Source organism: Lynx canadensis, chromosome C1 (assembly GCF_007474595.2).
Source record: "Lynx canadensis isolate LIC74 chromosome C1, mLynCan4.pri.v2, whole genome shotgun sequence".
In the NCBI taxonomy this organism is placed as follows: domain Eukaryota; kingdom Metazoa; phylum Chordata; class Mammalia; order Carnivora; family Felidae; genus Lynx; species Lynx canadensis.
Genome location: NC_044310.1, coordinates 17,684,060 through 17,705,404, shown reverse-complemented (window position 1 = coordinate 17,705,404; position 21,345 = coordinate 17,684,060). Strand labels below are relative to the sequence as shown.

The 21,345-nt window shown below is 51.7% G+C and overlaps 1 protein-coding gene across 2 annotated transcripts; it reads left to right on the top strand.

The window, feature by feature from the left end:
• The first annotated feature begins 536 nt into the window (after positions 1–536).
• Positions 537–21,199, top strand: IL22RA1 (interleukin 22 receptor subunit alpha 1). Of its 2 annotated transcripts, XR_004343958.1 has the most exons (8): positions 537–905; positions 3,992–4,124; positions 5,028–5,206; positions 6,866–7,041; positions 11,115–11,253; positions 15,335–15,456; positions 16,466–17,565; positions 18,050–21,022. XR_004343958.1 is itself a non-coding variant. In XM_030327204.2 (7 exons), exons 1-7 carry the CDS (start codon positions 863–865, stop codon positions 17,417–17,419), a joined length of 1,746 nt encoding a protein of 581 aa, XP_030183064.1. In that variant the 5' UTR covers positions 537–862; the 3' UTR covers positions 17,420–21,199. The 2 variants fall into 2 exon arrangements, 1 of the variants encoding a protein (XP_030183064.1); XM_030327204.2 differs by having other exon boundaries at positions 16,466–21,199.
• The last annotated feature ends 146 nt before the right edge of the window (positions 21,200–21,345 follow it).

The following is a 21,345-nucleotide window of genomic DNA, read 5'->3' as shown; positions in this document are numbered from 1 at the left end:
AAAGACTCAAAGCTGATAGAAAGGAAACAATTCTAACAATTGTTTTTAAGAAAAACTTAAATACAAATTGCTGGGTATCACAGCCTACGACATCCAAAAGCCATAGGCTTCTGGATGCTTCCACTGGCTGCCTTAGGAGCCAGCTCTCCTGCTCTGGGCCTCGGCCTGCGGCTGTGTGGCCGGGGAGAGCCAAACTCTTCCCAGGAGCACAGATCTCTGATCAGGTCCACCCCGAACAGCGTCCAGGTCCCTCCAGCCTCCCTGAGGCCCAGCAACAAGGAGAAAATGGTTTCCTCTGTCTCCTCCTGCCAGAACAAAGCCAAGGAGTCACAGCTTTTCCTTTGCCACCAGGAACATTCTGGAACATATTTCCTGTTCCCTTCCTTGTCTGCTCCAGTGATTGTCCTCAGGATAAATTCCTGAGAAGGAAATTTCTGGGGCAAAAGTTACCCGCATGTTGCAGGTTTTTGAGACACAGTGCCAAATTGCTGTCCGACGGGGCTGCGTGTCATGGATTATTTTTGCCTTTTTTTAATTTTTTCTGTCTCTTAGCTTCCTGATAAAGCACTGAACAGCCTGGGTTGAGTCAGCCACCAGACCAGATAAACAAGCTGGCCTGTCGCTATTACTGTTCTCTGCAACTAGGAAAGGAACTCCCGCAGATCCCGCCCAGGACCTGGAATTCTGAAGCTTACAGACCAGACACCTTTGCACCTCGTTCCCCCTGCTCTGGCCCCACCCTCCCATCTTTCCCCACCCCTACACCTGGGTGGAGCCCGATGCCAAGGCGGCAAAGCCTCTCAGTCTTCCAACCGTGCTCTGCCCAGAGCGGAGGCCAAAAGAGGGCCCTGAGCCCGGCCCCATGAGGACGCTACTGACCATCCTGGCCGCGGGATCCCTGGCCGGTGAGTGCCCATCACCCTGTGGTCAGATCCCCCCCCCCCCACCTCCCCCGACACCCGGGAGGGTTGATCGGGGTCTTTTCCCCCATCCCAGCCAGTTTCGGTTTCCTCTCCACTAGGGCTGAACTGGATGATAAGTTTCCCTGGAGAACTGGGGGAAACCTCAGGGTACTGGGGAGAGGATGCGAGGGCCCCTCAGACCCTGGGTTCTTCTGGAGACTCAACTAACCTCTAAACTCAGGGATGCAGCCAGCTGTCTGAACTGGGGGTGCCAGATCCCCTCACCTCAGTGGTTAGAGAATTGGCCCGAGGGACGCAGACCTCCTTGGACCACTCGAATCATTCTGATAGCTGTATGGTCCCTTCCTCTGCTTCTGGCTTTCACTGGCCCAACAAGGGGAGGTGGGAGAACAACAGAGGGACAAAACTCGAGTGCGGCCATTGTTTCCCTCCTCACCTCTGGGGCTGGGGGGCTCTTCCGGCCCCTCACTCTAGATCCCAGAGAGCGCTTTGCCCCACAACGGCCAGGCCTGCCGCGTTAACGGGTCTTAAAACACCCTTTGAAAACAGAACTAGAAGGCATGGTTTCCAAACCCAATAAAATCGGTTTCTTGATTTACCGTTATAGAGAAATTTCAAATAGATGCGTGAGATCCCAGATTGTGTCTCTGCTCCAAGAGAGGGGTAGTACAATTCAGGGAACTTTCCCAGGAAGTGAATGCATAGTGCTGACTGAAGAGCGGGAGGGAGGGTCCCTGCAGGGCCCTTTCTGGCTCAAGTGCAGGATAAAGCCCATAAAGAGCCGGGGGCTTCCCAGCCCCCTCTGCTGCTGTCCCCTGTCCCCTGCGTAAGCTGGTGGGATCCACAGTGCTTCCGGCTGCCGCCTGGGCCCCTCCAGTCTGTCCAACTCCGGCATCAAGATGGGTATTCCCAGCACGCTGCGCCCTTGATGAGTGAGGAAGACTTGTTGCCTCCCCCGAAGACTCCATTCTGATTGGAAGTCTTACAAGCTCCTGACCCTTTCAGATGGGGACCGAAGGGAAACAGTCTTAGGAGTTGTTCAGAGCCAAGAAGGTTCTCTGGGACCCAGGTCTCCTCTGCCCTAGCATTCTGAGGCTGATTCCAGAATATTTTGAATTGTTTTTGTTTGTTCATTTTTCCTTAGCTTCCGACTTGTTGACATAAAATTGTTTTTCCAAGCAAACGTGGGAACTTCCTTTTCTAGAGGCTACTGGTCTGTCAGTTTCTAGACAACAGATGGGTGTCCAGGATTTCACAATGTAGACTTTCACCCAGGAAGTGCAGACACAACACAGGTTGGGGAACGCATGATGGAGTTGAGGAGAAAACGAAATGAGTGAGGTAGGAGGAGAGGAGAGATCCTGTTAGCCCTCAATCCCCCCTAAAAGAAGAATCCAGGCAAGGTCCATCCTCCTCATTTCTGGAAGCCAACTTCAGTTCCCTTCTGAAAAATGGTGCCAACCTCCTCCCAGCCTGGGCCCCTCACCTCCCAAGCAAGTCTCAGCCTCAGCCACCAGGCTCCCCCCCAACCCAACTAGCCCACCAGCATACTGACCTCAGCCAGCAACCTTTCCACTGTAGCCCCTAACGAGGGGTGGCTTAGACACCCCAGACAGACCCTGACCTTCTCTCAAATCCACCCTCGCTCTCTCCTTTACCACCTTGCCCTACCTTTACCACCCCACCAGTAGCCAACATTCAGTTCTGACTTCAAATTGGACTCCCTCCCTCAACTTAAGACCCAGCCCTGAATCCAGGATCGCTCACTCCCTCCAGAACAGACCCCAATTCTGCCCAGACTCAGATCCAAACAAGATGTCAGCCACACCTTGGGGCCCAATAGCATAGCCACCACATTGGCTAGAAGCAGTAAGACACCCCCCTGCACCCCCAGACCCCTAGGCCTTGTTCTGAGAGCTCCAAGAAACCTGGAACGCAAAGATCTCTATAGCTGCTGGGACTGACCAACCCAGGTTCAAAGAGGAATGCGTCCTTAGACCTTGCCAGTGGATGCACAGCAGGGTCAGGTTTGTCCTAACCCTCTTTCCCACCCTCTCAGGTGCCTCCTAAGCCCATGGACCCCTCTTGCAGAAATATCGTATGTAGACTCAGAGTGGGGACTAAATAACAACCCACTCCTTGGGCCTGTTGTGGTCATGGTCACGTCCAGGGTGGGTGGAGGCACACACACATCAAAGACACATATGTACACAAGGCCCCAAGGCCTTGGCGCAAGTGGGTCCGCACCTGTTTATTTCCCACCCCGGCCAACCCAGGCCCTTCTGAGCACGCTCAGAGCCAGCTGTCAGTTCCGGCTGCCATTTTCCTGCGCCCCTCTTCCTTTCCACAGACCAAGCGTGGAGGGCTGAGAGAAGAGCTTTGGAAGTGAAAGCTCTCATTTATAGTAAAAATTGCTTCAGGGGCAGTGGTCCGTCCCTGGTCCTCTTCTTGGGGCTCTGGCCTTTTGCTGTCCCCTCCTTGCCCTCCTGTATCCCCCCATGACCAGTCTAGCACTCTGATGAGTTCTGCAGGCTCTGTCATATACTAACTGTGACCCTGAGCAAAGAAACGTCTCTGAGGGGCGCCTGGGTGGCTCAGGCAGTTAAGCGACTGACTCTTGATTTCGGCTCAGGTCATGATGTCACAGTTCGTGAGCTCGAGCCCCTCATCGGGCTCTGGGCTGACGGCTCGGAGCCTGGAGCCCGCTTCGGATTCTGTGTCTCCCTCTGTCTGCCCCTCCGGGGCTTGCACTCTGTCTCTCGCGTTGTCTCGAAAATAAATAAACATTAAAAAAATTTTTTTAATAAAATAAAACGGCGAATTTTATGGGATGTGAAGAATGAAAATAGTAAATATAATAATATATAATGAGTACTGAATATAATCATAAATAATAATAACAACAATAAAAGTAGCTCAGTAAAGAATGGAAAAAGAAGTGAAGGAGAGCGGTGATGGTCCGTTGCAGACTCTCTGGTGAGTAGGACCCCTCATCGGCCGGCTTGTTGGAAGGCTGGAGGCAGGGTCCTCGTGCCCATCTCCTCACGCTGCTCCCCCACTTCCTGCAGCTCACGTGGCTGAGGACACCTCGGATCTTCTTCAACACGTAAAATTCCAGTCCAGCAACTTCGAAAACATCCTGACGTGGGACAGCAGGCCGGAGAGCGCCCCAGACACGGTCTACAGTGTTGAGTATAAAAAGTAGGCTTCCCTCTCCACATGACCTCTTTTGATTCTGCTCTGAAACCGACCCTTCCGAGAAAATCCCCCTGTGCGGTATGTCCCCACACCCCCACCCGATGTTATACAGCCTGCACCACCGCCTGCCAGATAGAGCTTTGCTGCTTTGTGGTTTCTTTTGCAAAGGGAGAATATGGTGATTGTTAAAATTCCAGGCTCCGGGGTCAGACTGGCCGGCTCTCGCCTTTATAACCTTGGGCGATGGGCACCAAGCCTCTGTCCCATCCGTAAAGCGAGAGGACCTTCATCATGGATTGTTAGGTAGATTAATTAAGATAGACCCATGAACACTCATGCCTGGAAAATAATTGTTTTATTCTCATCAGTGAGACTAGCTCAACAGAAAGTCATGCCCACCCCCTCGAGCCCATGCCCTCATTCCTGCCCGTCTCCCTTCCCATGCAGGGGAGGAGGTTGACATGGGCTCAGGGGTCTGCAAACCCAGGTTCCGTTGCTGGTCCTGCCACTTTATCCCGCGGCAAGTCACTTCGCCTCTCTGCCCCTCAGATCCCTCATCTGTCAAACGGGGATAACAGTGCCTTCCTCAAAGGCTTTTGGTGACGACGAGCCCAGAATATGAACTCAGGCTGGCTGAGTTCAAATCCCGGCTCCCCAGGCGTAAGCTCCAAACACCTGCCCAGATATTGCCTCTTTAAGCCTCAGCTTCCTTATTCGAAAAGGCGGGAGAACGATATATGAACCTCACGGGATCACCGTGAGGACTCACAGATCATCCGCATAAGGGGCCTGGGACACAGAATACGCGAAGTAAATACTAGATATCGTTATCATTATTAATAAACCACGGGCCCAGTGCCAGGCCCGCTCATTGAACGTGTGCTCCGGTCCCTCCCTCGCCTCCAGGTACGGAGAGAGAGAGTGGCTGGCAAAGGAGGGCTGCCAACGGATCACCCGGAAATCCTGCAACCTGACCTTGGAGACGGGCAACCCCATGGAGCACTACTATGCCCGCGTAACTGCTATCAGCGCTGGAGGCCCGTCGGCCACCAAGATGACCGACCGGTTCAGCTCCCTGTATCACAGTGAGTGGGCGCCCCTCACTGCAGGGAAGGGGAGGGGGACAGCCCAGGAGGGCTCGGGGGGGCCGTTAGAGACGTGGCTTTTAGGGAAGGTAGACGCAACTACAGAGCATCCCATGTGCACTGTTCATCTTCCTCCAGCTCCATCCCGACCTCCCGAGGTCAGTCGCCTTCACCTCGCCTCTTGACTACAACCAAGGCCTCCTAACTCAGCGCCCTACTCTGGCCTGGACTCTTTTCCGGTCCTCAGTCTTGGTCTCTGCCTCAATATCACCTCCTAAGTGGGCGTCCCCGCTCACGGCCCCAGTGACCTCATTTCACTACATCGCCACCTGTTATTCTCTGCCACAGTCAACTGTTCATTGTCTCGACAGCTCATGTCACCATTTGCTTACGTGTATAGCATCTGCCTTCCCCAGTGAAACACGGACTCCATGTGGAGGCGTGGAATCCCCTGTATTCTCGGTCCTTCGCGTAGGGCCTGGCACGTGGGAATTAATACATAACTGATGAATGAATGAATGAATGAATGGAGTAGGAGTTGCCAAACTCCCCACACAAGTTAAGCAGGTGGTGATGTTCACTTACTGACTTAACAGCCGTGTGGCTGTCCAAGAAAATTAAAAAGTAAAATTAAACAAGTTATTTTTTCTTGGCTTGTCCAATTAATACGTATTTACTGCAGAAAATCTGGAAAATATAGAAATCCACAAACAAACATGAAAGTAGCCCAAAAGAATCTGAACACTTAAACATAAACATAGTTGCTAGGGACCCTTTCTACTCTTTCGTAACCTGGTTGGTAGGTGTTCTTCATAGAATGCTATCAGGAACGTTTGCCCCTATTGTTAAGCATTTTTCCACGACGTGGACATCTCATGGCTGCAAAATGATCTGTTCGATGGAGGTAGTCTTCATTTACTTCCCTCATTCCCTTTTTGAGGATTTTTAACTCAGTTTTTTATAAACAAAACTGAAGTTCACATTCTTCTAGTTCAGATGTTTTTGATCTTGGTGGGTCAATGGACCCTTGAGGGATTTTTATAAGTTAGCTTCAGGAGGAGTAGGGTTCATGAATCCCTAAAATCGAGCGGAAAATATTTGTATCTGTAGGTACATTTTGGGGAAGAGAAGTTCCATAGCGTTCATCAAATTCTTAAAGAGGTCTGTAAACCCCTAAGGGTTATTTGGTTATTGGGAAAATTTTGTCTTGAACGAGATTGAAGTCTTAGGTCTGGCCTTTGAGGCCGAATCAATAATTTGAGGCCCCCCAAACATTATTTAGGTTATGTAGTTGAGCCATCAGTCCCCAAAGCTGTCATAGCCGATAGACTTGGGGAAGGGTGCTCTGGCCAGACTCGAGGTGGGGATTGAGAAGGCAGGGTAAGGTCATGGTTAATCTAGGGGGCCACTGCCCCTCTCCCTGGGTGCTTCCCACTCACCCCTGGGCACCCTTTTGCCAACCTCAACCCCAAACACCAGTTGCTTGCAGAACTTTTGTCTTCTCACGAGTTTGTGTAGCTGATGCTTTCAGAGCATAGCTGGGGTTGGGGTGGGAGGAGAAGGGAAGCAGTCAGTCCCGTCCCAGGGTCCAGGGCAGTCTCAGACACTACTGGCTGGTTCTAGCCCTTTCTTTTTTGCATTTCCTTCTCCCCTTTCTAGCTACCATCAAACCACCCAATGTGACCTGTATCCCCAAGGTGAGATCCATCCAGATGATTGTCCATCCCACCACCACGCCTATCCACACAGGGGATGGTCACCGGCTAACCCTGGAGGACGTCTTCCCCGACCTGTCCTACCACTTAGAGCTCCAGGTCAACCACACCTACCAGATGGTAAGTGTATATGTCTCCCTGGTCCTTCCCTGCCTTGGAAACTCATTTCCCTCTCAATTAGATCTGCATCGCTTTAAGTAGAAAGGAGATGTGTTTTCTATATATATGTATTTTTTAGCATTCTCTGAAACACAGCCCTCCTTCTTGTAGATCACATACACAATAGCACTGAAGTCTCTGACAAGTCCTGAAAAGCCAAGTCTTCAGTTTTAATTCATTGAATACAACTTCTCTCAAATCTCTTGACCAGAGAAGCTCTTTTTACTTTGCATGATTTTTTTTTAAACTTTATCTTTTGCTTAATGCCTTATAACATCCTGGAGAGCAACCTCTGTTAACATCTTCAGGTGTCCGCTTTGGAAAATGCTGGAATCTGTTTCCACTGCTGCAGTTCTTTTTGCTGGTTCTCCTCTATTTTCAGTAACTGGATACAGGCAGTGTCTTAAGATCACTAACAAGGAAAGGTGGAAAGCAAGGGTACAAAGGGTCAAATCGCATACAAGGTATTTCTTTTATATCCAGGAAACACGTGTTATTTTCTCCCAGCAGGTGCCACGAGTCCATAATTCCATTGAATGACTATTGTTGCACCCAAGATGTTTATAACCTAGTAGATGAAGAAGGAGCAAAAACAAGAATTCAGATAGTTATAGAAAGAGGAAAATAAGGGTATCGTGTGTGGTGGAGCAGGGGTGGGGAGGGGAGGGGGGAAATGGCAGCTCGAAGAGTTCTGGAAAAACTCCCAGAACTTTCTGGTGCCAGTGCCAATTTCTGAGATGTGCCAAGTAATACATGCTTATGATATCCCTTAATCTTTACCGTAACCTTAGGAGGTAGGCGCTATTATCTCCATTTTCTGAACGAGAAAACAGAGGCTCAGAGAGGTTCAGGCACTCGCTCAAGATTGTTCAGCAAATAATAGCATAGTCAAGATTCCTATCCAGCTCTGTTCAGAGCCCACATTTTCCCTTCACTGGCCTAGGCTGCCCCCCCCCCCCCCATGACCGGAGACAGAAGCAAGAAAACTTAAAGCCCTACTGACAAGCACCAAATTGTCTGGTTTGGCTGGAGCGCGGGGGCTGTTTCTCAAAACGTGGCCCCCAATCAATGGCATCAGACTCTCCTGCAATATTTATTTAAAATGCAGCCTCCTTCCAATCTACTCACTGAAATTCTGTACTTGCCTGTCTGGGATCTGAATTTTCAGTGAACAACCCAAGTGCTTCTTACCCACCCTGAAGCGGGACAACCACTGAGGTAGACGAGCCACGGGAGGTAAACCTGGGTGGTGGACAGAGAAGTTCTATTTATTTCCACAGTCAGGGGAGCAGAGATTACTGAGCAGGAAGAGTCCTTATCACGCTCCTTGTGGGGAGATGACTTACAACTTAATTCAGTTTGTGGCCAGAGAACATACTCTGTGTGTTTGCAGTCCTCTTAAATGTATGGAAACTTGTTTTCTGGCTCAGCATATGGCCCATCTGGGTGAGTGATCCATGTGTGCTTGAAAAGAATGTGTATCTTACCATTGCTTGGTAGAGCGCTCTATAAATATATCAGATAAAGGCAGCTGATAGTGTTACATGCTGTATGTCTTTCCTGATTGGGGAAGGTCTACTGTTCTTTTAATTGCTGAGAGTATTCAAATCTCCACCCAGGGGTGCCTGGGTGGCTCAGTGAGTTAAGCGTCCAACTTTGGCTCAGGTCAGGCTTTCGTGCTTCGTGAGTTCGAGCCCCGCGTCGGGCCCTGTGCTGACAGTTCAGAGCCTAGGGCCTGTTTCGGATTCTGTGTCTCCCTCCCTCTCTGTTCCTCCCCTGCTCATGCTCTGTCTGTGTCTCTCTCTCTCTCTCAAAAATAAATAAAAATTTTAAAAATATTTTCTTTAATAAACAAAAAAATAAAACCTCCACCTAAGACTGTGGATTTGTCTATTTTCCCTTTAACTCTGTGCAATCTGGCCAGGCATTGTGTGCATGAAACTCCGTTATCAAACATACACAGTTCTGATCGTTACGGCCTCATTGGGGCCTAAATTGACCCTTTTATCATTATGAAATGTCCTTTTCTCCCCAGTATGATTCTTTGTATTGAAGTCTTCTTCACCTGTTACTCATATAGCCTCTCCAGCTTCCTTATACTTAATCTCCCTCGTATATCCTTTTACCTCCATTTATTGTCAATTTCACTGTCTCATATTTAAAGTACATCTCTTGAAGACAGCATTCTGACCATCTTGGCCCTTTTCCTTGAGATATAATTCACATACCATAAAATCCTTCCTTTTAAAGTGTACAACTCAATGGCTTTTAATACATGCAAAAAGTTGTGTGACCATCACGCTAATTCTCCTTACCCTATTGATCTGTTTTTGAGTTCTCTGACTCTTTTGTCACCTCCCATCTGCTATTAAGAACACTCCAGTGCGATTCTTATTTCAAATATTGTATTTTTCAGTTCTAAAGTTTCCAATTTTCATAGTTTCTATTCTGGTGAGACTTCCTAGTCACTCAGTTTTAGCACATTTTCTTTTACTTCCTTGAGCGTATTTCTACCAGCTGCTTGAAAATCATTGCCTGTTAATGCCAGATTTGCGTCATCTTGGAGGAGGTCACCACTGATTGTCTTTTCTCCTGAGTATGGATCACATTTTCTCTTACTCTGCCCGTCTAACAATTTTAGAATGTATCCTGGATGCTGTGAATGGTATACTGGGGGGGGGGGGGGGGCTCTGGATTCTGTTCTTTTCTTCCAAAGAGTAATTGACTTGTTCCGTTTTATTTTAGCAGGCAGGTAATTTGGCTGGGCTTCAAACTCCAAAATGTCAGTCCCATTCTTTGACCTTTACCTGGACTGCTTGGAGTTTATCCTACTCACTTTAGGGGCCAGCCGGGGATTTGGGCCAGGTTTACACTCAGAACTTGGGCCTCCTGCCTCTCTATGGACCAGTCCTCTCTGTGGTCTCTCCTCTCACTTTTAGCTGTTCTGATTGCCCAGAACTCTCTCTTATTATTATTCAAACCAGTAAGATTACAAGGTTTCTATTTAGGTTTAAACCACACCGCAAGCTAAAAGACATTTTAAAAAATGACAAATCCACCTAATACCTTTCCCTTTCTGCTTTCTCCTGTATCTGCCTGCCTTTGCTTACTCTCTAATGCCTACAGGTGGTTTTTATTTTGGCCAGAGTTTACAGTTGATGCTTTAGGGAGGGTTAGTCCAAAGAAGCTATAAATTACTGGGAGCAAAAAGAAGAGAGATCGAATATGAAAGTGAATGAGATGGGGCGCCTGGGTGGCTCAGTCGGTTAAGCGTCCGACTTCGGCTCAGGTCATGATCTCCCGGTCTGTGAGTACAGCCCGCGTCGGGCTCTGTGCCGATAGTGGCAGTAAAAAAAATCTGGGGAAGGAGGAATCTTGGGCCTTGGCAACTTGCTGGACTTGTATCACACGATATTTAACATGCGCAATTTCAACCGTATGAGTTGCACAAAACAGTGAGTTGTAAAATCCGTTTGTATACTCCTTCACACACTTACACGCCCCTCCAAAAATAAACATAAAAATAACCCTAAACCCTGGCCTCCACATGCCTGCAAAGGGGAAGATGTAGCTGAAAGGCAAAGAACGAAGAAGAAAATTCTTAGCTTTTGAGGCCCAATTAAGGCAGAAGCAATGAGGAAGGCATAAGAGAGGGACGGATATTCAAGGGTTTTTGATACTTGACAAAGAAGGAGGAAGAGGAGGAGGAGAAAAACTAGGAGAAGCGGAGATAATGGTGATGTTGGTGGAGGCGGTGATGGTAACAGCAGCTAGCCTAAAGAGAGTGCTTCATGGGCCAGACCCTGTTCTAGTGAAAGCACGTGTTGCTCGGTGACCGATTGGGTTTGCAGATAAAGCAGAGGGTAGGGGAATAGGAATGGAGCATTGCAGACCAACCACCAGCTTTTGGTGTGGGTAGCTGGTGAACCATACTGAGAGCAATAACCCAGGCAGAGGGGTACACAGGCTTGCTTGGGCCCCATACGGAGACTAGTGTGTACAAGGAGTCACTCTGCGTTCTCTATCAAATTCAGCACCTTGGAGGCAAGCAGAGGGAATACGAGTTCATTGGCCTGACCCCCGACACAGAGTTCCTTGGAGCCATCAGGATTTTTGTTCCAGCCTTGGTCAGAGAGAGCGACCCCTACATGTGCCGAGTGAAGACCTTGCCAGGTAAGTTCAACTGGAGCCAGAGGGAGGTGGGACTCCTGAATTCGAATCTTGACTCTGTGCTTTCTTCCCTCTAACCAAGGTGAGGTCTGGTGGCCCACCAAAAACTACAGAAGGATTATTAGCGTATTGCCAAAGTCAATGTTTGTTTATCCATCATTGAGTTAGCTGATGGGCTGTTATTAAACGTGTTTAATCCCTACCCTCCAACCTGCTGGATATCCTCTCTCTGACCAGCTTTGTATATACCCTGGCAAATCCACCTTAATATTAACCCAGGTGAGATATACTGGGAAATAATCTGCAGAAGGGAAAGCAGAGATGATAAAAAGTTCCCTCAGTATCTTCCAAAGTCAAAGAACAGTAACAGTGATAAGACCTAGCATTTCTTTTCTTTTCTTTTTTTAATTTTTTTTTTTGAAAGACAGAGAGAGACAGAGCACAAGTGAGGAAGGGGCAGAGAGAAGGAGACACAGAATCCTAAGCAGGCTCCAGGCTCTGAGCTGTCAGCACAGAGCCCGATGCGGGGCTCGAACCCACAAACCATGAGATCATGACCTGAGCTGAAGTCGGACGCCTAACTGACAGAGCCACCCAGGCACCCCAAGAACTAGCTATTCTGCAGTGCTAGCCAGGGACCAGGAACCACTAACCACAATCCTCATGAGCTACCTATGAGACAGGTACGATTATCACCCTGTCTTACTGAAGACACTAAAGTTCAGAGTGGTTAAGTAACCTGCACAAGGGCACACAGGCGGTGAGGGATAGAACAAGACTGAATTCAGGAGACCATGTTCTCATCACCACGCTACCATAGAAATCGTTTTGAGTCATTGGCTCAGGGAGATGGTGCAAGTTGAGAAGATGAAAGTGATAGGAGTGGGTCGGATGGATTTGGAAAAAGAGTCTCCTCCTTAGTCATCAGGTTCAGATTCATGATGTCAGTAGGTGATTTCTGTGCTAATGAGGAGGCGAGGCAGCTGTCAGAGGCTGGGCCATAGGGCATGCCTGTAGCTGGGTAGAATCATCCTCGGGGAAGCTCTCCTCCCCGGTGTTGTTCAGAAACTCAACTCACCAGTCGCCCCAAGAATGCACAAGAGACTGATTGTCTCCACCCAAGTCCCAGTGCATTAATTTTCGGGGGAAAAGATGCCTGGTCGAAAGGCCAGCACTGGCCACTTGCGCGGGGCATGCCTTTCCTGGGGAAGGGCCACGGGGACACCAGAATAGAACTTGGCAAGAGCAGAGCTAGAAAAGGAAACCGACTTGGTGTACAGGCACCAAGCTGGGAGCATGTATATGATTTGTGACTCTTTCCCCTGGATGGACTAGACAAATGTCCCCCATTCCTGGCCTACCCCTGCCCCACCCCACTTTCTGCCAATGTGCAGCCCCCTCTACCCTTATCCTTCTATTGGCTTGTCCTTACACGGTCTAGCTCATGATGTGATACCTTTTATTTTTTTTCTAAGACCGTAGATACTTTTACATAAGTCACATTTCTTATTGGCTATTTCTTCCTGACATCTAGAAGTCACCTTATCCTTCAAAATTAAGTATATTAACAACAATTCCCGCCATTTATTAAGCACCCACTCCATTGCCAAGCACTATGTGAAATGCTTTACATGCATTATCCCATTTAATCTTTATAACAATCTTGTGGGTTGGGTAGCCTCACCCCCATTTCACAGAGGCGGAACTCTGGCTCAGAGAGGCTAAGCAACTTACCAGCAACTGCACAGCTGGTCAGTTCATCTAATCTTGAAGCCTGGGCTCTAACCAGCACTTTGCAATTTTGTTTTTGGCTAGGCCTCTCTACTGCACATTTATGTCTCTTATTTCCATTTCAGAGTGATATGTCCCGCCCTTGACCCCGTATCACGCAGTCTGTCTTATCCCAGAGTCCAGAATTTCCACTTCACTTCTCAGGATGTCTGGGAGGGTCACAGAGCAACATCTGAGCATCTTGATGCTGGGAAGGACTCTAGGGGTCATTTCACCCCATATCCAATTTTTACAGATGGGGAAACTAAGGCATCCTTGTATAGTGCCTATGAGGAGAGCTTTGTAGTTGAACATGACAATCCTGGTTCTCCACCGAACAGCTGTGTGCCCTTGGCCAAGTCACTTAGCCTTTCTGAGACTCAGCTTCATTATCCCTAAGAAAGGAGCATCTCTGGCCCTCAATGTTTGGTAGGATGTCATAGGCAGAGCACCCACACCGTGCATATAGTAAGAGTTCAGTAATTGCTGGCTCCTATTCTTAGTAAATAGTAGACCAGAGGGGCGCCTGGGTGGCTCAGTCGGTTGAGCGTCCGACTTCAGCTCAGGTCATGATCTCACAGTCCGTCAGTTCAAGCCCCTCGTCGGGCTCTGTGCTGACAGCTCAGAGCCTGGAGCCGGCTCTGAATTCTGTGTCTCCCTCTCTCTCTGCCCCTCCCCTACTCATGCTCTGTCTCTCTCTGTCTCTCAAAAATGAGTGTGAAAAAAAATTTTTTAATAAAAATAAAAATAAATAGTAGACCAGAGAGGGTCATGCAGCAGAGAGAAGGATTCTCAGCACGTCAGTGGCTGAGCCAGACCTCTAACACCCCACATTCCAGAGCACCAAGAGGAATACCGTGTGACAGGGGACAGGGTTATCACTGGGGTGGGAAGCTGACCCAGAGAGGTCAACAGTCAGAGCTGGGGAAGGGCGAGAAGTGGGCTAGAAGTGGAGGCTCCAGAGATTCCCAGGGTTCACAGCAATTGTCAAGGTCACTGACAGCTGGCAATCAGCATCCCACCACATGGGGGAATGGAAGGAGGGTGGCCTGGAGGGTCAAAACCCCTGGAGAACACAAATCACCAGTTTTCGCAAAACCCCAACTATTGCTTTCTTACCACGCCCCCTACCGGTCCCACCTGGGCTGGTGACAGGAAGTGTGTCAGGCCAAGAACCGGCAGCATCAGTCTCAAAGATGCGGGACCACTGGGAGAAGGCTCTACATTAAAGCCCTTAGTCGTCCTTCTCTTTCCCTTTTAGAAAGGGCGGTGCCTCCCAGGCTCCCTCCTGAGCAAGAGCTTCCCAAACACCCAGCCCATTACCTTTGTAGGGAGGCACAGAGGACAGGCCCCTCCCACTGCCACCTCCCCCCACACAACCCCCTCTGCCTCTGCCCCCAGCCCCCTGCTAGGGAGGTAGGGCTGTCCTCAGACCCAGGCAACAGAGGTCACTTTAGAAGGCTCTGCTCCGGCCATACTCTGGCCATGACCCTCCCCACAAGGTGAAGAGTCCTTAGGTCCAAATGCACAGATTCTCCCCCGGAGCCTGTGACCTCCTAGACCACACTCTGAGTACCTGGGACCCTAAAATCCCCTGTACGAATGCCCTGAGCGAGCCTGTGTCCAGTCTAGCGGATCTGTTCCTTGCGTCCTTCCTCCCAAGAGGAGACGCTGTTGATGTGCAGACCCTTAGCCCAAAGGATGGCCGTTTGTTTGTGGCTATTTGTTTGGGGCGGGGGGGCACATGGATGAGCTTGGCTGTGTGGGCTGGGGAGTCTACATCCATGTGCACAAGGCCCCTGCCAGAGAGGGATAGAGCCAGGGTGGGTCAGGGACCTGTGGCAGGCTCTCCCTGCACCCCCACATTTCAGCACGGGGACTCCCAAGGAATCTAAGAATCCAAAATTCAAACCTAGCCTTCCAGGTTGTTATGTATTTTTTTAATTTATTTTTTATTTGAGAGAGAGAGGGGGAGAGAGAGAGAGAGAGAGAGAGAGAATCCCAAGCAGGCTCTGCGCTGAGCCAGGTTGTTATGAAAAATATATTCGTCGGGGTGGGAGCATACAACATATTTTCCTTAGTGTCAGAATGATTTATAAATTCTGGATACTTAGGCATCTAGTATGTGGCCCCCTTCTTGTGCTCTTGACCCCGCCCTGCACACGTTGCGAGTAGGAGAGACCTTCCCAAGCCTGGCCCAAGAGGGCAGGGCAGGGAAAGCACCCAGCCTGCAGCGTCCACATGGGATCCGGCCCAGACCAGATCCCAGCCTCAGTCTTCCTGCTCTGGCCCCTTTGCCCCCCCCCCCCCCCAGATCGGACGTGGACGTACTCCTTCTCGGGCGCCTTCCTGTTCTCCATGGGCTTCCTCGTCGCAGGGCTCTGCTACCTGAGCTACAGATATGTCACCAAGCCACCTCCGCCTCCCAACTCCCTGGTGAGCAGTTGCGCCTGGGGCCGGAAGGAGGGGTCCAGGGGGGACCCCAAAGCAGCAGGGGCATGGGCCCAGGGACCCCTGGCTCTCCCTGAAGGGGAGGGAGAAGCACATAGTACAGAAAATTAGACTTCCTTCCTCTTCTCCAACCTAAAGCCGACAAAGACATGGCCCAGCAGGGTGTATTGGAGAAGGGTTGGCGACGGGGGACAGTGGGCTTGGTAAAGAAATCCACGTGACTTGAAAGTATCCACGTCCAGGCAGGTAACCTAGGAGAGCAGGCAGCTACAAGGGGCTGACAGTGGGTGGGCACTCTGGGGAGCCCTGGAGCTCACGTCCTGTCAAAATGGGCCTCCCTGGAATCCGGGCCAGTGTAGCCAGGGCTTCTAGGCCCTATGTAAGCCCCCCAAGTCATGCCCCAATATGGCGGCCAGAAACCGGCTCTCTGTTAAAGCCACAGGGCCTGCTGCAGAGGCCCGACCTGACGGGTCTGGGGCTCTAGGAGCCGGCTCTCGTTTATGCGAGGGACAGAGGAGTTGAGGGCATTTCGCAATGTCAAAGCCCAGATGAGCCGTTTCCTGTAGAACTCCCCTGCCTCCCCTTCTCCCCCATCCTTTTGCACCCGGCCCCCTATATCAGGCCCTTGGGGACTCGTGAGTGACGAACAGTATGGGCCACCACCTCGAGAGCATACCCCCAAGGTAACCCCCAATGTGAGTTACCTACTTCCTCGAGAAAGCACAGCCCCGCTCTCTTTCCTTCAGATAGCCTAGACTTGAGAAGTGGCCCTCCACTAAAGCCTCAACTGGGAGCCCTGTCCCTTCACAGAGGCCCAGCATTCAGAGAAATCTCTGGAAAGCCAAGGGGGTGTGCGGCACGTGCATTTTGAAAAGTGCCCCAGGTGGTCTACCCCATCCCCTCTGCCTCTCCTTGGAGGACCCCAACCATCCGCGGCACCCTCAGGGAGCTGAGAACGTGCCCTAACGGGTAGACTGTTGTCGTCCCTGCACAGAACGTCCAGCGAGTCCTGACCTTCCAGCCTCTGCGGTTCATCCAGGAGCACGTGCTGATCCCTGTCTTCGACCTGAGCAGCCCCAGCAGTCTGGCCCAGCCCGTCCAGTACTCTCAAGTCAAGGTCTCCGGGCCCAGGGAGCCCCCGGGAGCCCCACCACTGCACAGCCTGTCTGAGATCACCTACCTCGGGCAGCCAGACGTTTCCGTCCTCCGGCCCTCTGGAGTGCCGCCTCACCAGGCACTCTCCCCACTGTCCTGTGCGCCCCAGGCTTCCCCGGAAGTTAGGCCCCCACCCTATGCACCTCAAGTAACCCCCGAAGCCAAACCTCCATCATACATGGCACAGGCCATCTCTGAGGTCCAGCCCCCCTCCTACACTCCTCAGACCACTCCAGACAGCTGGCCTTCTTCCTATGGGATGTGTGTAGAAGGTTCTGGCAAAGACTCCCCACCGGTGACACTCTCTAGTCCCAAACACCTCAGGCCTAAATGTCAGCTTCAGAAAGAGGCACCAGCTGGAAGGTATATCCCCGATGGCCTTTCTCTGCAAGGGATGACCTCCTTGGATATGGGGGACCCCCAGGAAGCAAATTCCTTCCACCAGCATCTGGGAGTTCACACGGACAGAGTACCTGACCCCAGTGTGCTACACAGAGGGGAACTAGGGACACCGTCGTACCTGAAGGGCCAGCTCCCCCTCCTCTCCTCTGTCCAGATCGAGGGCCACCCTGTATCCCTCCCTTTGAACACTCCTTCCCTCCCCTGTTCCCCCACAGACCAGGAACCAAGTCCCTGGGGCCTGCTGGAGTCCCTCGTGTGTCCCAAGGACGAGGAGCCTGTATCTGAGACTGAGGCCCAGAGCCCGGCCCCTCAGGCATCAGACCTGAAGCAGCCCACAGAACTGGACTCTCTCTTCAGAGACCTGGCCCTGACCGTGCAGTGGGAGGCCTGAGCGGACCTGGCCCTGACCGTGCAGTGGGAGGCCTGAGCGGAGAACAGGGCGGGCCTGGGGCTTCCTCCCTGTCCCCGCCCTACCTCCCATCACTGGCTGTCACTCCCACACCCGACCATGCTGCACACTATGCAGCCCGGCCGCAGGTGAGTGCCCTTGAAAGAACCGAAGGAAAGAAGCACACGGGGCCCCTGCCATGGGTGAGCTATGGTTGGAGCAAAACGGCATGATAAGGACTGCAGCCGGGGAGTTCTGGGTATGCATCATATGCAAATGAGCGTGTGCAAGCAGAGCCCTGAGGGGAGAAGCAGTGTGGGGAGTTAACGCAGGAGGCTTCACGGAGATCCAGCGCCCCCCCCCTCCTAAGATGCTGGACACCAAGTTCCCCATCCCGTTCCTGGCCAGATTCGTAAACGAGTTGGACAGAGAGTGAGGTCTCTACTTCCTCTGTGATTCCCCTATCCTGAGAAACTGAGTCTGGGAAGGATGCCTCATAGCAGGCTGGGCAGAACCAGAACAACCTGCACTCTGCCAAGGCCGAGGTGGCGCGAGGGAGGGGCGCGGCCCGGGGCTCATTCCAACCCGGCTACTGCCTGAAATCACACCATCTCAATTTCATCCCCCTGCCAGGGGCTTCTCCCCTCCCCTGGAATGCAGGTCCCAGGGAGGGAGGACACACACAAGCCTTTCCCGCCGGCGGACGAAGAGGGTTCAGACCCTGTCTTGAGAGCAGGATTTGTAAGGAACATGGGGTCATGTGGCCCCTGAAGTAGACACAACAACAAAGTGCACTTACTTGACAGCTTTGGAAACTTAGCTCATCTGGGTTCAAATTCCAGCCTTACCACTTACCGGCTGTCTGACTTCAAGCAAATGAATCACTACTCGAAACCTCAGTTTCTTCATCTGTAAGGTGGAGATAATAACACCTACTTCACGGCGGTGTGGCAAGGATGAAATTAATTAACGAAATGTCTGTAAAGTACTTAATTGTGCCTGGCACATGCACAGTGCCCAGGAAATGTCCTGTTGTGATGTTTTACAGTGAGTGCCCCCCCCCCCCCCCACCCCGGCCCAGGTCAGGATGTGGCTTCACGCTGGGCATTTTCTCATGGGCTCACGTCACCCCGATCTTCTCAGGATTGCTCTGGGCCAGGCCAGAGGGGCTGGGCTATCTGGGGGAGGTGGAAGGAAACAGGGTCTGAAGACAAAGGGAACCTTCTGGCTGAGGTTGTAGGAGGAAGTTGTTTAAGGGTGGGGGTGCCGTTCCCAGAGGACAGCTCACCAGAGGCGGTGAACATCTCTCTTGCCCTTCTGCCCCCACGGCCCCTCCTGCTCCTACGTAAGGAAAGGGCTCCTTGCTCATGCCGCAGGGGGCTGGCACGTCCTTTGTCCCATTTCCCTCTCAGATGAGCCCTGCGATAAGATAACCGAGGCCCAGAGAGAAGGGACTCGGGGAGGGGCACCCCCGCGGAAGCCATGACTTAGCTCGAGCTCAAACCTAGTGCTTTTCATCCTCATCACAAGGAACTTTCCACGCTGGTTTGGATGCTCAGAGATGAGACTCACGGGGATTAAAGAAGGGGGCCCCAATGGGGTCCTTAAGGGGTCAGGCCCTGTCATCACCCTCCTGTCCCAAAGCCCATTCTGAATATTTCTGAAAAACAGGGCCAAAGTCGGGTTGCCTGAGCATGACCTTCCCGAATATAGTGTCCTCTCTGCTCTGTACCCAGATATGTCTCCCCTCCTCTTCCTCACCACCCCCCGCCCCCAACACAGCACCAGGTGCTGGTGCTCTTATCTGTTTGTAATTAGTATTTAACATCTTCAGGGTCACTGGTCTAGGCCCAATATCTCCATAACAGAGGGGTGGGCCACCCTCCTGATGACCCCAGCCCGCTCTCTCAGCAGCCGCTGAGGTGGCCCCAATGACTGTTCCCCTCCCCCCACACTGCAAACAAGTCTGCTTTCTGTCCCTTGAGGTGAACCTGGCCAAAGGTTGACTCTCTTCACCTTGTTCAGTAATGAGAAACAGCTTGACTGTTCTCACCAGGTAAGAGGGTTGAGGAGTCACAGAGATGATTTTTTTAGGCCCTAAACACCTCTTCTGACTCACCGGGCTGCGAAGGTCTCTAAGCAACTTAGGGTGACAGACAGATGTCCCAACTACTCCCTGACTCTCGGAGGGTGGCGTCTGAGTGCCTGAGGAGAGAGATGAATGGCTCTGAGCCCTGTGACCCTCCTCAGGACGCCCTGTCCCCACTGAGGGACAGGCACCAGGTCTCTGGTCTCCCAAGCAGGCAGCCCAGACCTGCAGATAGGGCTGGAAGCAGCTAGAAGGCAGAGTGTCTGAGGCCCCCTGGAGCTGGGATGAGGCACTGGCATCCCTGAGTGTCCTAGGCCCTGACCCCATTACCAGGACTCCCCATAGCCTGGCCCCATCTAGCCCAGTGTTCACAGCAGAGCCCGGCCCAGGAGTAAACACAGCTTCCCCGGCCCCACCCCAGCCCTGCTAAATCCACCGCTCCTGGGGCATCTGTATTTCTAATAAACACCTTCGGCGATTCCTCTCGGGCAGGTGGAGGGAACAATGCCCTCACACCACCAGTTTCCCTGTCCACAGCCTCAAATCACCTCCCTGGAGTCACCCATACCCTGGGTGGGGGTGGGGGTCCAGGCTACTCGGGTAGCACATGCACCTGTGAAGTCCGCAGACCTCTGGCCTCTCAAGGCCCCCGGCCCCAGGAACATACAGGGGTTGCCTGAGTCTCCTACCCAGAGAATAGGGCCCCTGGGACCGGACCCCTCTGGGGTCCCCGAGGCTGGATCCCTCTGTGCCCCTCCCAGGTCTGAGCGTCAGCCTGAACAAGGATGTTATGACCACATGTCAGGGCCAAGGCTTGTCCCCTGTCGCTGTCCCCACCCCAGCTTCCAGAAAGTGGGACAGAGACAGGAATGGCCTCACCTGCTGTTGCTGGTGGGTCACAGCCCTGAGACCCTAGCCCCCTGCTCAGCCCCTGGGCTGCTTGAGCCCGTTTTCCTTTCCCACTCTAAGGAGGAAGCGGCATAAGGAAGATACGCTTAGACCGAAAGTATGACAAGAACAGTACCTGGAATTAACTGAGGGGGTGGGGAGGAGAACAACAGAGGGAGGGATGGGAGACAAGCAGGCAGAAAGGAGGTGGTGAGAGAAAGCATGGGGCCAGACAGCACTCTGCTTGGCCACCAGGTGAAGCCATCCCCCCAAAAACCACAGTTTGGCTGTGGTCTGAAAAAGTGCTATGGAAGTTCAGGGTGGCTGCTGGGCGCATTTAAACAACTGTCCTTAATGTTCATACATCCGGGGAACGCAAAAAAAGGGGGAAGATGAGAAGGAAAGGAGACAAGGAAATATGGAGGGGCACTGGCCGCCAGCCAGGTACTTTATCGGGCAATGTATGCATTTTAACCTCGTTTGACTCTTACAATCATTCTGCAGGATAAGTATTGCCCAGAGAGGAGGCCAGGGTTCCTCCATGAGTGAGTGCAGGTACCAGAGGTCGGGATTTAAACCAAGGTTTAGGGGCGCCTGGGGGGCTCAGTCGGTTAAGCGTCTGATTTTGGCTCAGGTCATGATCTCACAGCTTGTGAGTTCGAGCCCCGCGTCGGGCTCTGTGCTGACAGCTCGGAGCCTGGAGCATGTTTCAGATTCTGTGTCTCCCTCTCTCTCTACCCCTCTCCTGCTCATGCTCTGTCTCTCTCTCTCTCTCTTTCTCTCAAAAATAAATAAACATTTTTTTTAAATAATAAACAAGCAAACAAACCCAGGTTTATGTAATTCCAAGCCTCACCTCTGCTCAGCCTTGTGACCTGCGGGGTTGGCTGTGTGCACTTCACGGCACATCCGACTCTCCCCGAGGTGACATCCCCGCGAGGGGTGAGGGCAT

Coding starts and splice junctions, on each gene's coding strand:
- IL22RA1 (XM_030327204.2), top strand. CDS start 863: ATGAGGACGCTACTGACCATCCTGGCCGCGGGATCCCTGGCCG. Junction 906..3,991: donor GGCCGCGGGATCCCTGGCCG/GTGAGTGCCCAT, acceptor CACTTCCTGCAG/CTCACGTGGCTGAGGACACC. Junction 5,207..6,865: donor GTTCAGCTCCCTGTATCACA/GTGAGTGGGCGC, acceptor TCCCCTTTCTAG/CTACCATCAAACCACCCAAT.